This window comes from Drosophila ficusphila, unplaced genomic scaffold (assembly GCF_018152265.1).
Source record: "Drosophila ficusphila isolate 14025-0441.05 unplaced genomic scaffold, ASM1815226v1 contig_414, whole genome shotgun sequence".
NCBI lineage: Eukaryota > Metazoa > Arthropoda > Insecta > Diptera > Drosophilidae > Drosophila > Drosophila ficusphila.
The window spans coordinates 12,708,299-12,725,056 of record NW_025064328.1 but is presented as its reverse complement, the minus strand read 5'-3'; the positions used below and the strand labels follow the sequence as shown (position 1 = coordinate 12,725,056).

Here is a 16,758-nt window from a genome sequence, read left to right as displayed (position 1 = left end):
TGGATAACCCTTTTTGACCATTTAGCGCAATCACAGGTAATAAATTAAAAGAATTACGGCTTACCTGAGAGGTATTTATTTGTTGAGGAATGGCACCAACATGTCATTCGCAATATACAGTTCAAGACGTCAACGCACAGAAAATGGAGGGTCCTCTATCATTTCTTCAAATTGATCCTGCATGTCTGATTCTTCTTGTCCTGGGAATTTCGCTGTTAGATTTCCTGATCAATAATTGGAATAATTTAGCTTGCTCTCCAAGCTCTTCCAGAGTAGCAACGGGCCAGAAGAAAACGTGCCAAACTTCTAGCTAGCGTCAAACGCCGACTAGATCGTCAGTTTTAAGCATCACATTGTATTTAATATTTAAGTTTAGGAAAATGCAATTTTAATAAAAGTAGTAATTAAAGAAAAACAAAAGATCTTTTTTACTTTTTGGCGCACAATGTAAGTCTAACATATCGATAAATCGGAGGACTTTTGGTATTTTTTCCAGAAAAGCGTAGGGCTGCCAGATGCGAACAATTTCTGCTAGAGTGGCAGCCGCAAGAGCAGACATGAAGACATTTGGCTGTTTTTCGACAAGGTTAGCTATTTAAATAAAAACTATAAATAATTCCGGATTATTCGAGAATAGAGATATTTACAGTAAGAAAGTCTTACTTCGAATATTCGGTTTATATTGCTACACTCTCACAGTTTTATATTGTCATTATTTTAAAACAAAATAAAATAAAATGATAGCCAACACCAAATAAAGCTACATTTGGCTACCTCAACAGGTGCACACTTGACAGCTGAGACCAGTCAACACTGTAGGATTTGTTTATTTAGCCGGTTTCTTATGTTGAGGAATTTGATAAAGTCACGCTTTCTGTTGCCCCGCACAATGTCCTGCTTTTCACAAGTGATAAACCCTATAACTGGCGACAATTCCTGGCAGGAGCGCGGAGATGACTACGATTACCACCAGGAAGTGGCCAACGCGGGTTTCGGCGACATGTTGCACGATTGGGAGCGCAATCAGAAGTACTTTGCCGCCCTTAAAAAGACCATCGGAAAAATGCGAGCGTCGGGAAAGGAGGTTCATGTCCTAGACATCGGAACCGGCACGGGAATACTCTCCATGATGGCTCTTTCCGCTGGAGCAGATTCGGTCACCGCCTGCGAGGCCTTTTTGCCCATGGCCAATTGTGCGGAGAAGATTCTGGCCGCCAACGGAGCCGGCGATAAGGTGCGCCTCATTCGAAAGCGTTCCACGGACATTCAAGTGGGCGAGGACATGCCACGAAAAGCTAATCTCCTCGTGGCGGAGTTGCTGGACACAGAATTGATTGGCGAGGGAGCCATAGGGATTTATAACCATGCCCATCGCGAGCTGCTCACCGAGGATGCCCTTTGCATTCCCGCCCGCGCAAGGTGCTACGCCCAGGTGGCCCAATCCCCGTTGGCTGCACAGTGGAACAGTCTGAAAACACTGGCTAATTTGGACGGCGAACCTCTGCTGCAACCGCCTGAGCAGCTAAAAGGTTGCAAAGGGGAAGCTGCTCTGCACGATGTCCAATTGTCTCAATTGCCAAACTCGGCCTTCCGTCCGCTTACCGATCCCGTGGAGATATTTCAGTTCGATTTTCAGCGCAAGCAGGAAAGAGAGAAGCAGCGTGAACAGCGGCTGAAACTCCAATCTAAGCTACCGGGAGCCGCTGAGCTGGTATTCTACTGGTGGGACATTCATCTGGACGACGCTGGTGAAATTCTTCTTAGCTGTGCTCCTTACTGGGCACATCCTGAGCTTAAAGAACTGGCAGCTGAGAAGAAAGAGGATCACCCGCTGCCCAATGTAGTTCCTTGGCGGGATCACTGGATGCAGGCCATCTACTACATACCAAAGCCTCTGCAACTGCTCGAAGCAGGTAAATCCTTTCACCTAAGCTGCCATCACGATGAGTACTCGCTGTGGTTCGATGCCCATGAAGATGCGCCCACGAAAAGTGTGCGGCGACATACCTGCTCCTGTGACCTGCACATGACCTACTCGCGCAGCAGAATTGGCCAGATCAACCAGTCGCCTCGAAACAAACGCTACCTGCGCTACCTGGAGGATAACATCGAGGAGGGAAAGTCGAATGTGCTGGTCCTTGGAAACGGATGCCTGCTTGGCTTAGCAAGCTCTGCTTTGGGAGCTGCATCCATTCAACTTCATGAACCCCATCGTTTCTCGCGAAGGTTACTTGAATCCATTGTGCAGCACAACCAACTGAAGAACGTTCAGTTTGTGGACAAAGTGGAGGAGCTTGAGGATCCGCAACTGGCTGCTCTTACCCACATCTTCGCAGAACCTTACTTTTTAAATGCAATCCTGCCGTGGGATAACTTTTATTTTGGCACCTTGCTGATGAAAATAAAAGACAGGTTGCCGGAGAACGTGAAGATTTCGCCATGTTCGGCGAGGATTTATGCCTTGCCCGTGGAGTTTTTGGACTTGCACAAAATTCGAGCTCCCGTTGGCAATTGCGAGGGATTCGATCTGCGTTTGTTCGATGAAATGGTGGAAGTGAGTAATTGCTAATTACTATTTTATGGAACTAAATAATGTTTAACAACTTACAGAGATCTGCAGAGCAAGCAGTGTCCTTGGTGGAGGCCCAGCCCCTCTGGGAATACCCATGTCGCGCACTTTCAGAGCCCCAAGAAGTGCTTGATGTAAATTTTAGCGACTTTGGCAAAGAGCTTAACCTAAAAGGAAGCATAGAACTGAAGCAGTGAGTAAAATAAATGCAAATATTACTTTACAAAATACTTAATATATTTATTTCAGTCCTGGGACCTGTAATGGAGTGGCCTTATGGGTAGACTGGCAGTTGGTGGATGACAACAGTCCCAGATCGATTGTGAGCAGTGGTCCCAGTGAACCCGTCATTCTTGGTGAATTTGTGAAGTGGGATATGTTCGTCCGGCAGGGAGTGCATTTTCCCAGAAAGCGCGAGGAAGCTATTACTCATCTCGAATGGAGCACGGATTTTAAACCTCTGTTAGGCGAACTAAACTTCAGCTTTAGCCAGAAGAAGCTCTAATTTTATTATTTTTTCACGAAAATTTGGACAACGAGTAATGAACATCAGGGCAAATACATTGAATGAGTGATATTTTAAAAAGCAATCTAATCCTTTGGAATCTCGTTCTCCATGCGTGTAAGAGTAATATTCCTGTCAGTCTGCGACCCGCTGACCACCTTGGTGCCAAACTCTCCTCCTCGAAGACGCATGCGCAGATCCAGAGCCCGGATGTCCGTCATCAGCGAGTGCTGCTTGTTCTCCAGATCCACATCGATCCGCTTGCCGTGCTCCTCCAAGAGATTAAAGTTCGTCTTGCTCTCATCGATCTTCGCCTGCAATCGACGACGAATCTCGCGCAGCTTCTCCACCTCCAAGCAGAGCATATCGTGTGCCTGGTCCATGCACAATTCCATACCCGATCTCTGGGCTCGGTTTTCCAGACGCGTTTCGGCCAATTTCAAGGCGTCGGTCTTGTCCCGCAAAGCATTCTCTGAGGTGCGAATTTCGCACATCGCCTTCTCCATCTCATCCTTCATCTTGAGCTGCTGCCACTCCAGTTCGTTTCTGGCCCGCTGAGTCTCGAAAATACGCTTGCGAATGGTGTGCTCTGCCCGCTCCTGCTGGGATTGCAGCATGTTGCGCGCCTTCTCGCGGCACACGAACAAAGCCTCCCGGATGGCATACGTATCAGCCAACTCATTCTCCGCCAGCAACTTGACGTTCTTCACATTTTCCAACCAAGTTTCGTATGAGCAGGAGCTAAAAAATGATTAAATTTCTAAACAGGCTTATAATTAAAAAAACACCTTTTTACTGACTTCTTTGGATTCCTAGTGGGATCCGGCTTGTAAGAGATATTGGCCGAGTTACGATCGAGAGCCAACTGAGAGTTGTCCAGCTGCATCGCCTCTACCTTGAACTCAATCTCCAGACCGATCTTAAAGCGCACCTCCTCCAATCGGTTCAGTTTCTCCCAAGCCTTTTGGCATCGGTCGGCTAAAAGTCTTTGGTTGTTCTCCAACACCACCAGTTCGTTCTTGATCTCCGTATCCGCCTCGTCGTAGGTGATCTCTGAGCCCAGGCGACCGTCTCTCATGGTGAGGCACTCGGCGATCACTGAGATCGGACCGGTAAGCGCCTCCAGTTCCCGTTCAGTGGCGTTCTTCTCCTCCTGCAGCATATAAATTTCACGCTCAATCCTCTCAAAGGATTTTGAGATTATATCCCGCCAGCGATTTAACTCGGAGATGCTGGTTTTATAAGGCGATACATTTAATGGGGAGAGTAAATGAGTTAAAGTTAAATCATATAAATTCACTTTATTTAGACTCACCGATCGGTTAGTGCTTCGTTAGTCTCGTAGTTAGCCCAATCGCCCTCGATTCTCGTCTCGTTCCTCAAGGATCGGGACGCATGGCGAATGGCGAAGGCGTCTGATCTCCGTGCATCCGCCACATTGCGCATCTGGTTCACCCGGGCGTACCAATCCGTCAGCGAAATGTGCTGGAGCGGCTTCTCCATCGTTGCTACCGAGTGGAAGGCCATCTTGTAATGTTCAAAGTATTTAAAAAACAATTGGATTTATCCGTAAACAATTTTAATAATTATGTGCTCTCAACTGAAACTCTCAAATTGGACTGAAATATATTTTCTGAAACATTGATTTCAAATGGTTGTTTGATCAAAGAACACTAGATCTCCAAGGCGTTTGGGTCATTGCCAAGGACAACGGACTGTGATTTGTTTGTAGAGGTTGAAGGGATTGCAAGTTTAGCACATTGCATTTATGTATATATTAATTACTATAGAAACAGCGAAAAAAATTTTTAATATGGAAATAGCAGCAGAACAAACGAAAAAATTCATCGACCGAAAGGGCTTTTAAAACTTTTTGCAATAAGGAAACCAGTTAATAATACATAAAAAAATGTTTAAAAATTTTGGATTGCTTTTAATTACTTTTGAAAGGCTATTTGAAATTGAATCTTAGTTTTTATCCAAGTTCGAAACCACGTTTGGTTCCGGAGCTAAGCAATGCACCGGCGTTGCCACTTTCCGATAGCATCAAATAAACGTCTGGTATTTTGTTCCACCTCTAGTCACACACACGTGTTTTTCTTTTCGAGCGTTTTGGTTGCCGCGTGTTAACGGACCAACTCACTTTTCGTTAAAAGTTGTATTAAAAAGTACAAGTACAGCAGCTTAATATGGGCAAACCAGGTGCGCAAAATCATCATTTACTAGGACTAATCAAAGCGGACTCCAAAAAATCGATTTAAACCGCTAAACTTAACCTCATAGTGGGCGTTAATTCATATGTGATTTTTTCTTCCAGGATTCAGTCCACGCGGTGGTGGCGGCGGCGGCGGAGGAGGAGGTGGCTTCCGTGGACGTGGCGGCGGCGGCGGAGGAGGTGGTGGTGGTGGTGGCGGCTTTGGAGGCGGCCGTGGTCGCGGCGGCGGAGGAGGAGGTGGCGGTCGCGGTGGATTTGGAGGCGGCCGTGGAGGCGGTGGAGGAGGTCGTGGTGGCGGCGGTGGCCGTGGTGCCTTTGGCGGACGCGGCGGTGGCGGTGGACGCGGCGGCGGAGGACGCGGAGGTGGTCGGGGTGGCGGCGGACGCGGTGGTGGTGCCGGTGGCTTCAAGGGCGGCAAAACCGTTGTGATTGAGCCCCATCGTCACGAGGGAATATTCATTGCCCGCGGAAAGGAGGACGCTCTGGTTACCAGGAACTTTGTACCCGGATCGGAAGTCTACGGCGAGAAGCGCATCTCCGTTGAGGTAAGTCTTTCATATTGCTTTTTATTATTCCTATCCAAATTCCCCGCTGATGATGAGGTTGTGCAGGGGTACAGAACATGGCATCATGTGGCCATGAGCATCCTTGGCGGCCACCTGTGGCTGTGTGCACTTCAGGTGCACGTGAAGCAGTCGCGGGTGCTCCGAGGTTTGCTTAGAACAATGCACAACTGAGGCACTTCCTATCCCAAAACAAACCGAACCCAAACAATCCACCATTTTGAAAATGGATTTGCGGATAGTTTCAAAGCCTTATCTTGAAGTAACACATGTTTATTAACCAGTTGTGAATGAACACCAAATTGTTTTCCTTTTAGTTCTTCATTGATTTTTCCTAAAATTCTTTTAAAAAATGTATGAATAATTATTGGTACTGTTTCTCTTAAAGATTTTTATTTTGTAATCATATCCAGCGTTTTCATTTCTTTCCTGTAATTTTTTTGGATTTTACAATAACCACTTAATCACATTTAACATTTACTTACAGACCAATGGCGAGAAGATCGAGTACCGCGTGTGGAATCCCTTCCGTTCCAAGCTGGCTGCTGCCGTTCTGGGCGGAGTTGAGCAGATTCACATGCCCCCCGGGCTCCAAGGTCCTCTATTTGGGCGCCGCTTCCGGAACGACAGTTTCCCATGTGTCGGATGTGGTGGGACCCGAGGGTCTCGTCTACGCCGTGGAGTTCTCACACCGATCAGGTCGCGATCTGATCAATGTGGCCAAGAAGCGTACCAACATCATACCCATCATCGAGGACGCTCGCCATCCACACAAGTACCGCATGCTGGTCGGCATGGTGGACACCATTTTCGCAGACGTTGCCCAGCCAGATCAGGGTCGTATTGTTGCTCTGAATGCCCAGCACTTCCTGAAGAACGGCGGTCACTTTGTCATCTCGATCAAGGCCTCCTGCATTGACTCCACGGCGCAACCCGAAGCGGTATTCGCTGCCGAGGTGAAGAAGATGCAGGCCGACAAGCTGAAGCCGCAGGAGCAGCTCACGCTGGAGCCTTACGAGCGAGACCACGCCGTTGTCGTCGGCGTTTACCGACCACCACCCAAGCAATAAGCTATTGTTTTCTGCTTGGTTTAGTTATAAGGCTATTGTACTAATACAGACGTGTTGTATTAAGTTCTTTTTAAATATAAAACCATAGTTGTAAAGATAAATCAAAATGCAAACTATTTTTGTAGCAGACGTACAAAATATACACAGAAACCAAAAGCAAATATACAACTTGACGGAGGTCATATGTTGAATGTGGTTCCTTTAAGGAAATTAAATAGAGCTATTGTTATATAACAAGATTCATATAATAGCTTAAAAGGCAGATAAGGTGGTATAGGGTTTCTAATGAGTAACTAGTTTCAAGCTTTGGAAAGTCAATGCAAATAGAGCGGTTCCTAAAAACAAAGTCAGAATCGAGGGATTCATATAATTTTATAATAGCCTCTAACACTGAAGCAGGTTTAAAACTAAAAACGAGAGTTTGTAACAATTTAAATTTTGACAATTTCTTTTTATTTGTAAATTTAATTAATATTTTTAAGTTATAGTGCTAATAAATAATTTTTTAATTCACAGGAAAAGAAAAGATATGAACATTATGATATACGTATATAGAATGCAAACCTATCTTTGTACGATCCGAAAATTTAATAACAGAAACTTAGTTAACACAATAGTTAAAATAAAAATTTTCGCTGCGGACAGGATTCGAACCTGTGCGGGTAGAACCCAATGGATTTCAAGTCCATCTCCTTAACCACTCGGACACCGCAGCTGTGCGGCCACTATGTCAAAGTTCCAACTTGATATGAATCATGGATTGCCCTCCCCTTCCGTCTATAAGCCAACGAATTTACTCAGGGCTGGCGTAATATTAATATATTCACAAACCTAGAACTCTTCTGGATCGTGTATTGGCTAAATAAATTCTTCATCAAAATTTAACGTAGCTGACAGTTCGGAACTAATGGCTATTTGGTGTTAAAATGTGAAGATGAAAAGGTAGGTGTTAAAAAATATTTTAGTTTATATTTTTAACGCAAGAACATTATTTAAAATTTGTTTTACTTAACTGTTATTGGTTATACAATTTAACTAAACCGTATACGTACTTAACGCTCTTTGGAAAATCATAAGTGAAATAACTGTTTTCATAACACTAAATAAAAAAAAAAATTGTAGAATAAAAGTTTGATGCAATTTGTAAAGCAAAAAATTCTGCATAAAATTATGTAGCACGAATGATGACATAACAAATAGACCGAGTTCTGATAAGGCTGCGGTGTCCGAGTGGTTAAGGAGATGGACTTGAAATCCATTGGGTTCTACCCGCACAGGTTCAAGTCCTGTCCGCAGCGATATGTGGTTGTTTTTTTTGTTTCACTTGTACTTATTTTTTTCTTAAATCTTGGATCGCAATTAAGCCTCTTCAAATTATTCCACTTTAAAAGCAAACATTCTAGAAAGTAATTTGTAGGTTACAACAGTCATTGAGTTTTTAGTCTGCTCCAAAAACCTAAATTTAAAAGTTTTTTTTTTACATTTTTGTATAATTTAAATTACTTTATTCAGCCGTTTGCAGCGTTCTCAAAATATAACAATATAGAGGCATAGAGCATTTTTCTCTCAGTTGATACAATACGACATTAAGCTTAGTCTAAGAATTTCCCCTGCAGGCGCTTGAAGATTCTGCCTCGGCAAAGACACACAGATCATAATCATTCAAAGAGGACATTGGTTTTACTTTTCTCGTTAAAATTTAGGTCTTAGCAGCTAGGATAAAATCATAATCGGGTTGATTCTTGAATAAATGTATATCACCGAATTCGTCACCGGCTCCGCTGGCGCCTACAACTTGGCGCGCTTTGGCACGCCGATGGCCTCCAAGACGCCGCAGGTCTCCAGATGATGGAACAGCGTCTGCAAATACTCTTCGCGATGCTTTATTAAGTGGGCAGCGTGTTGGGATTTTTCCCAGCACTTGAACGTAACCTTAATATCCGCACGCTCCCAATCCTCGCGTACGGCGTGATTGGAGGATGGTGGACCGATGGGATCGTTTTCGGAAACGAAGAACAACGCCGGGGCCTTGAGCAGTGTGGAGTGGAACATCTGGCTGGAGCGCATGTAGTGGATGGTGGCCTGGTTGTGGAATGTCTTCATGTGATACAGCGTATAGTTGCGCAGGGCGGTCTGCATGCGCTCATTCCGGGGAAAAATCGATTTGGGCACACCCACTGGGATTTCGGTGATGTCGGCGGCACTGTCCCACACCTGGCACACAAAACGATCCAAGATGCTGCCATAGCGGTCCATATCGCGCGACATCTGCAGCATGATCTCGCCCAATTGGTAAGCGCCCACGGAGAAACCGTGCATTACAATCGGCTCATACGACTTGTTGTTCTCCAGAAAGCGTAGAGTCTCGGCGGCCACCACCTGGTTATAAATAGAAGGAAGCATTAGTCACAGAACTACTCAACTTGTCTAAGCATTACTTTGATTCATTGGTATTGCAATTTATCAATATAATATTTAGGAGTTCATTTCATACCTGTGTTCCCTTGACCGGCCAGAGCAATTGCCAGGGCGTAATGTGCACCACCACCACATCAAATCCCATTTCCGTGTAAATTTGGGCGTACTTCTTCAAGTGCTTCTGCTTGGCCATCAGCCAGGCCATCATGAGGACCAATGGGTTGCCAGTTGGCTTCTTGAAGGCCAGCGTCTTGGGATCCACCTCGACATGAGTCTTGTTATTGGTGTACAGAGTCATGTTCTTGGTAATATCCTGCGAGGATAAGTTCCGACGATTCTTCGATGGGGACATGGCGCTCTGAGTAAGAGAAACAATTTATTATTAATATTCTTTAGCCACAGATGTTACGACATGATTAGTGAGGTTAGAGGAAATGCAACTCTAAAACAAAATAAATTGAAGAGCATTGTAAACTGATAAACTGATTAGCTTTGCAAATAATGCATACATATTTCTTTCTCTCCACACTGTTTTTTAAATGCTCTTTTAAAATATATGACCAACCGTCTAGACTAGAAATATTTCATAAACTAATCGCACTTAAAACCAAAGTTTGGATAGGTCCAGTCGCTACCTGAATCGCTCTCTCTGATAAGATATAAAAGCTTGAGTGGTTAATATGGCCTGATCGCTTAGAGGCTATAGATTAGCGCAGGCACCGAAATCTATGCAAATTATGGGCAAAATTTGATATGGCTCTGATTTATCCTCGGTAACAGCTGGTGACCTTGAAAAAGTCGCCGAACACGTGATAATAAACAGCTGTTCCTGATAAGATTATACCAGGTGTGCGTGCGTTTGGTCTTTTCATACGATGTGAGATATTGAATTACTGTGATCACTGTACTAACACTCAAACACTGTATATCACACCTTAATAAAAGACAGATCTAGGTGCAATGCGTTCCAAATGATCTGTTCAATAAAACTTTAGTGCAGCCGTTTTGCTTCCGTGCAATACTTTTTAGTACTGAATTATCAGAAATTGCTAAAGGCAAGCGACAAATTAGCACGAAGGCGAAAATCTAAATGACGGCGGTGCAAAGGTTTTAGGTTCTTTTCCTATATTTTAGCGAGGCCAAACTGACTGATAGCATTCTGGATTCGAAGATAGCTCCGTTAAATCTATCGATAAGCAGTTGCAATTTAGATTAGTGAGGGACAAGCGAAATCCATTTGTGACCTAATAGTTCCCACATAAATTCGTTAGGTGAAAAACGAAAAGATACAATAATTGAGTCACTGGAATGACACAATGAAAGCGAGGCTGGAAAGAACTTTCACTTTAGTTTGACATTTTGAACTTGAACCATAGAGTTCACGGCCACTCACACGTTTCGCCCGATGATAGATTTTCAGCAGTATAATTGCCAATATGACCAGCAGCGTTATCTCAATTAGGAAGTCCATATTGGAGATAAAACTAAGCAGGTGCAACGACTTTGACTAACTGACTGATCGACAACATATAGCATATACCCAGTGATCCAGTGGAACGATCGTGGATAGTTGAGCGGAATTGAGGCGAGCTTACATTCCCCATGGAAATAGTTACTTTAGCAGATGTGTGTGTATATAGAGGAATATGTTTTTTTCTACTCTTTGCGGCATTGGTTTAAATTACATTGCGCCACTGGAAGACTCAGACCCCTTTCAACAAAGTGAACAGATGGTATCGACTGGGAGATACCACTTAAAAAGTGTACTGTGTAAAAGTGCATTGACCCTAGAGGACCTGGTGTTTTGATAGCTAACTATAATTATTAAAGTTGCTGTCTATTTACTCATATTTAACAGATAATAACTGGGTTTCTGGATAATTATAAAACCCAACAACCCAAAACACCCTTATCCACAGTAAGTTCTAGGTACGATCAACTTGCTACCTAAAAATAAACAGAGAACACGAATGTTTGGCGGCGCGGGCGAAAGCTTGGCATTGGGCGCCATTATGATTTGAATCATGGAAAAAGCTAAGCTATAGCTCAATTGAGCTTGCCCGACGCGAGGGTGGTTCCAAACATTTGAACTTTATAAGGGTTGCAGCTCAGTGATATTCGATATTGGTGATATCACCTGCTGAAATACTCAATAATTTTCTGGTTAGTTCAAGCGGTTAATGAGCGTTTACTAATTGCATGTCAGCAAAAAACAACAATTAAAAAAACAAAGGTAAAAATGTTTGAGGGTATTTATATAAAGTAAACAGCGCTTATCTGTAAAAATCACCAATGAAGAGGGGGAGAGGTTAGGAGAGATAGAGTGCCAAAGATTTGCCGGGTACAAAGTGCATTAAATATAATTTACTCAAGCATGCAAAATTCCAAAGACACAAACTACAAAGTGCAAAAATTCAGAAGCGAAATAAAGTAATTAAAGGTTCAATCACAGATCAACAGAAATTAAAAAATACATAGCCTTACAATTCAAAGTTTTTTATCGACGATAATTTCTGGATCGGGTGTATGACTTGTGGATACTAATCAAACAAACTGATATTTTTGAATAAAATGCTTATTTCATAAGACAAGATATGGTGAACATTATAAAAATAAGATTGAATATCTTGTAACGATTAAAGTCATTATCAAGGAAAATTATTAGACGTTGAACCTCTTGGCTTTAGTAAATTGGTTGGACAATGACAATCAATTTAGTTACCTTCTGTTCATTCTATTATTAGTAGCCCTCTAATTGTCAATATGAAATCTTGAGTTATTCTTATCTTATTGATAAGTATTCATTTTGTAGATCTATTGAGAAATCTATTAGTTTAAGACATATTATATATAGCCCTGCTCTTTAGCACAAGAATCTTTACTGCAGTTTAATACCGCATATTAAGGGAAGACTTTTTTAACGATCCACAGGTAATGTTTTTGAACTTTTAACTTTACTCGCCTAACCCAAGTTGAACCTGTTGCTTTAATTTGAGCTATATAAGCCTGCAGAGTCAAGAATAATGAAACTGTTTCTGTATATCTCACATACTCGGACTTAATTTAATAAGAGATGTTTCTGAATTAATGGAAGTCTGGCAGATAATAAACAATTTATAAGGCAGATATATAAAGATAAGCTTTTAAAGGGTAATAAAGATATCATCTAATAGTATTAAAGAGGTCAGTACTAAACAAAAATAAGTTGCCACCGGTTTTAAGGAAGAGACAGTCAACCCTAAATAATTTTTTTCTGTTGATCGGTTACTGATTCTATCCCCCGAAAATGCAAAAGAATTAAGTGTTTTGGGGATTTTGCTTACATCTGGGACCAGCGGCTGCTGTTGATGATGATGGCCAGTTTGGAGGCTCGAGAAGTTCCGGAACAGCGGAGTCTGGATGGGTTGGATCTGGGGAACCTTGAGTAATCCCTGCGTTTGGCAGCCCCCGAAAAAGCTGTCCGCGTAGACATTTTCATATGGCACGGCTCCCCGGCTATTTTGTGCTAATTAATGGCAGGGAATGCGGCAAACCAGAAATTATTATAAATAAACGGGAGCCGAAAGGCGCGACAGAATCTTGATCTTTACCACCAAAGGAAAGGCCCACGGCTAATGTTGCGGCTGTTCGTCCGGCGAATGGAAGGCTCATCGATTTTCTCGCCGCCGTTGCGTAAAATGCAGTGCGAAAAAAGTGCGCAGCCATTGCGGAAATTGCAGGTTTTGCAGAACGGGAAAATACTTTCACAAAAGCGCTTTGGACTCAGACTGAAAAATGATTTGCAATGGTTTTCGTTTTTCTCATTTGCGAACTGCACACACCCACACACGCATGCACCCACACAGACGCAGGCCAATGCACACGGATTGAACTTTGTACCCACTGCAGACGCAGACGAGTCTCAATTTTTTATTATTAAATTGATAAATTGAGAATTCTGGTTCTAATTTGGCTTTCTTGACTGTGCGTGTGTGCTGGGCTTTTGTGTGACTGTTGGCTGTGTGTGTCTGTGCATATTGATGAGTTTCCAATTGGTAAGCAACTAAATCGATCGCCGTAACACTTACGCTAACGTCGCACTCCGTGTTTATTTCGATTTGTTTGCTAAGTTTCAATTCCTCCCCCGACTACAAACCGCTTAATAGTGCTACCGTTTGCTTTAGGTGTCTATACACCATAAATATATTTTTGGGATTTTGCTACTTTAAGATATGTTTCAGTATTTTTGTGCACAGAAAAAAATGAGAATGTTGCAAAATATATAAGAAATCATTTTTAATAAGTCCACGAAGTAAATGTATGTTTTTCTATAAATACAATATTTAATAAAAACTAACCATAATATGTTTCTGTACAAAATATTTGGAACAAATAAGTTGGAACTATTAATGAATATCATTGTTTAAAGTGCAATATTTTTTGATAACTGTTTACTTTCTGGTAAAACCTGCGGTCACACTAATTATTGGAGCAGGGCAGGAAAACGTAAACACGGTCAAATGGAGCACGAGGTGGCCGTTTCTGGAGAGGATTCATTGCCAGAACAGATCAAATGCATTCCGCCACTTAAACCCTCGGCCAACACCGCCATAAAGTGTCTGAAATGCGACAAAGTGTACATATTTCCCGTTGATAAAGATGACTGTTTGGCGCACTTGTATCTGGAGCACCGACTGGTTATAGCCGATGTGGAGGATATCGCGCTTCTTGAAGACTACCTGCAATACTGGGAAAAGGAGTTTCAGGGTATGAAAATGACCTTCCCATTTTTGTTATTATTAATTTATTCTAATCCACCTGCAGCACACGAATTTGAGCAATATTGCACCACTATGTTTCTTGACCAACTCCCTGATGGCAAATATGCCAAGAACGAAAAATACTATCTCTTATGTGATATCCTGCCTCAGGACTACGAACTGCGACAAAGGTTAAAGGAGAAGCGGCTTAATGAAGCTCTCGAGCGTCACCAGTTCGAGCTTACAGACAGAAATTTCTCCAAGGAATGCCTTTTCTGCAGAACCATCATCAAGGGGTTGAGGGCAGACTACTTGGACCACCTGTTCGATAAGCATTTTCTGCTGGTGGGCAAGCCCGAGAAGCTGGTGTACGTGGACGAGCTGCTGGATCATCTCGAAGAAAATCTAAACCGCCTGTTGTGTCTTTACTGCGAGAAGATCTTTAAGGATCGGCCGACGCTCAAGGAGCATATGCGAAAAAAGGGTCACAAGCGAATCAATCCGAATAGAAGGGAGTATGACAAGTACTTCCTCATCAACTATAATCGTGTACCGACTGCGCCTACGTCTCGCAAACAGCACTACCAAAACCGAAAACGGGACCAAGCTTCCGTGTCCACAGTCGCGGATCTCGAAACTGGCAGCGTGGACTTTGACAAGCATTTCGCCCGCAACGATTCAGATGAAGAACACGATTCGGATTGGTCCGATTGGGCGGCAGATGGGGAACCAAGTGGCATTAAGTGCCTGTATTGCCAACATCTCGGAGAGACTTTTACCGCCCTCAAAGATCACATGAACGAAGCTCATTGTTTGGATTTCGACAAGGCCACCAGCTCCTTGAACTTTTATCAAAAGGTCAAGGTGGTCAACTATTTGCGTCGGCAGGTGTGCATGCTGCGCTGCGTGACCTGTGACCTGCAGTTCGACGATCAGGAGTTGTTACTGGACCACATGACCCAGGAATCGCATTGTGGCATTGGCAGCAAAGTAAGCTGGGACAAACCAGAGTTCTTTTTCCCGTACATAGAGAATGATGGACTGCTGTGCGTGCTGGATGATTCTGGAGGCGATGATCCGGATACAGATGTGGTGCGCATAATCTCGGAAGACAGTCTAGCGCAGATCAACAAGGATGCGGAGCGACTGTCTCTCGAGAACTTTAAACTGTAAAGTGTTCAATCGATTTGGTTAACAAGTAGCAGATAAAAAACAAAAACTTAAGGGTGGCTCTTAAAAGATTGAAAACCTGTTCAAGATTTATTAAATCCGTGGTTTCAAAGTGTTTTTAAACATCTGTCACCTAGCTGCAAGATAACCCAGTATGAAATTTATAGGTTTCTTTTGTCAAATTTTCCGTAATGGTTTTTAAGATCATTGTCTTTATTGTGTTTTTTCTGTTTGATCTATTACACAATGTTCAAATTAATTCAATAAAAGTTATTTGGAGGGATGATAAGAAGAAATATTTTTAAGCAGATATGTAAATGCAGAAACATAAATTACAGTTAATTTAAATACATTTCTACATTCAACTTCAATTCTCCATTCAAATTTAATTTTACATGATGTCAATTATGTGCAGTCTACTCAAGGGTTAATAAGCAACAGTATCAGTGTTGCACAATGTATCGATAGTACTGAATCAACATCGATAGTTGCTCCAACCTAACAGACTGACATCATTCCCTCAGTGCAACCAAACAAAATAAAGAGAAATCGACCGAAAATGGAGGCCCTGGACATTCTGGAGAAGCGCATCGATGCCCTAACGCGAGTCCTGGGTCCCGTGCACGAGGCAGAGGCGGGAGAAGGCGTGGTGGACGCACTCTGCTCTGCTCACGCTCTTCTGGGCGAGGCGACCACAGGAAGTGTTCCACTGCAGCAATGCGTGAAGAGATCCGGTGAACTGGAGAAGTACCTCGATCCCAACTTCCTCGAGGAGCAGCAGCAGGTGCGCTCCAAGGAGGTCTACCTGCACGCCGTTGCTCCGGAGTTGCAAACCCAGGCAGAGCAGCTGGAGAGGATCAGGCAGCTGGAACCAGCTCTGGGTGCTGAGTACTTCCGCAGCATTCCCTCCGAGTGTCTGGACCAGCTTAAGGGCATCACCCAAAACAACGGGGAGTACGCCCAGCAAAGTGAGCTCATTGAGGAAAGCCTGGTTTTGGCCATGAAGCGGTATGGTGAGATCCAGGCGGGTTTGTTGAGCTCCTTGGACGCCATGAGCGAGCGGTTGGACCAGGTGGAGGAGCGCATGGAGCAGAGAAAGCGGGCAGAGCTCAACAAGGACGTGCCGCCAAAGGATTGAGCGGATATCGCTCCATAGACTGCTGAAAGTATTTCATACGGCCCCGTTTTCAAATCCTTTCCCATTCATAACAAGATATTCCTATTGGCAAGGTATTGGTTCTTAATGGAACTAATATTGGATCGCAATGTATTATTTCTGTTAGAAACTGAAATTTGATTGGAATCGGACAAGAAATCTGGGGTATTAGATTTTCTAACCACTATAAGCAGAAAAGTGGATAATGATGCTCTTTCAATTGTAAGTTTCCTTTTTAATCATATATTTAATATAGCACAATAAACAAATCTAATAAAAACATCCAATATTAATCGGATGCCGACTTCTGAAATGTTGTAATTATGTTATCGTGGTATTTAAACTTTTTAATA

At 43.1% G+C, this 16,758-nt stretch overlaps 6 protein-coding genes and 2 non-coding genes across 8 annotated transcripts; 5 read left to right on the top strand and 3 right to left on the bottom strand.

Moving 5' to 3' along the window:
* The first annotated feature begins 782 nt into the window (after window positions 1–782).
* On the top strand, window positions 783–3,149 carry LOC108096864 (protein arginine N-methyltransferase 7). Its single transcript, XM_017198789.1, has 3 exons — window positions 783–2,554; window positions 2,611–2,762; window positions 2,819–3,149. Exons 1-3 carry the CDS (start codon window positions 845–847, stop codon window positions 3,072–3,074), a joined length of 2,118 nt encoding a protein of 705 aa, XP_017054278.1. The 5' UTR covers window positions 783–844; the 3' UTR covers window positions 3,075–3,149.
* Window positions 3,054–4,711, bottom strand: LOC108096865 (tektin-2). Its single transcript, XM_017198790.2, has 3 exons — window positions 4,390–4,711; window positions 3,875–4,306; window positions 3,054–3,815 (listed from the first exon to the last, which is right to left on the bottom strand). Exons 1-3 carry the CDS (start codon window positions 4,599–4,601, stop codon window positions 3,161–3,163), a joined length of 1,299 nt encoding a protein of 432 aa, XP_017054279.1. The 5' UTR covers window positions 4,602–4,711; the 3' UTR covers window positions 3,054–3,160.
* A 449-nt stretch (window positions 4,712–5,160) lies between these two features.
* On the top strand, window positions 5,161–7,083 carry LOC108096955 (rRNA 2'-O-methyltransferase fibrillarin). Its single transcript, XM_017198923.2, is given in 4 exon segments — window positions 5,161–5,276; window positions 5,392–5,834; window positions 6,340–6,432; window positions 6,434–7,083. Coding segments are annotated over 4 exon segments (1,038 nt in total). The 5' UTR covers window positions 5,161–5,263; the 3' UTR covers window positions 6,923–7,083.
* A 472-nt stretch (window positions 7,084–7,555) lies between these two features.
* Window positions 7,556–7,637, bottom strand: Trnas-uga. The gene has a single exon. It is a non-coding gene; the product is annotated as a tRNA-Ser (tRNA).
* Window positions 7,638–8,138: 501 nt separating this feature from the next.
* Trnas-uga lies at window positions 8,139–8,220 on the top strand. Its single transcript has one exon. It is a non-coding gene; the product is annotated as a tRNA-Ser (tRNA).
* A 359-nt stretch (window positions 8,221–8,579) lies between these two features.
* Window positions 8,580–13,498, bottom strand: LOC108096885. Its single transcript, XM_017198826.2, has 5 exons — window positions 13,408–13,498; window positions 12,931–13,107; window positions 12,664–12,845; window positions 9,417–9,698; window positions 8,580–9,301 (listed from the first exon to the last, which is right to left on the bottom strand). The coding sequence occupies exons 2-5, from the start codon at window positions 13,043–13,045 to the stop codon at window positions 8,711–8,713; spliced, it is 1,170 nt and encodes a 389-aa protein (XP_017054315.1). The 5' UTR covers window positions 13,046–13,107; window positions 13,408–13,498; the 3' UTR covers window positions 8,580–8,710.
* Window positions 13,499–13,809: 311 nt separating this feature from the next.
* On the top strand, window positions 13,810–15,620 carry LOC108096956 (zinc finger protein 277). Its single transcript, XM_017198924.2, has 2 exons — window positions 13,810–14,086; window positions 14,144–15,620. Exons 1-2 carry the CDS (start codon window positions 13,840–13,842, stop codon window positions 15,250–15,252), a joined length of 1,356 nt encoding a protein of 451 aa, XP_017054413.1. The 5' UTR covers window positions 13,810–13,839; the 3' UTR covers window positions 15,253–15,620.
* Window positions 15,621–15,721: 101 nt separating this feature from the next.
* Window positions 15,722–16,718, top strand: LOC108096881. The gene has a single exon (XM_017198822.2). The coding sequence runs from the start codon at window positions 15,809–15,811 to the stop codon at window positions 16,385–16,387; it is 579 nt and encodes a 192-aa protein (XP_017054311.1). The 5' UTR covers window positions 15,722–15,808; the 3' UTR covers window positions 16,388–16,718.
* Window positions 16,719–16,758: the final 40 nt, after the last annotated feature.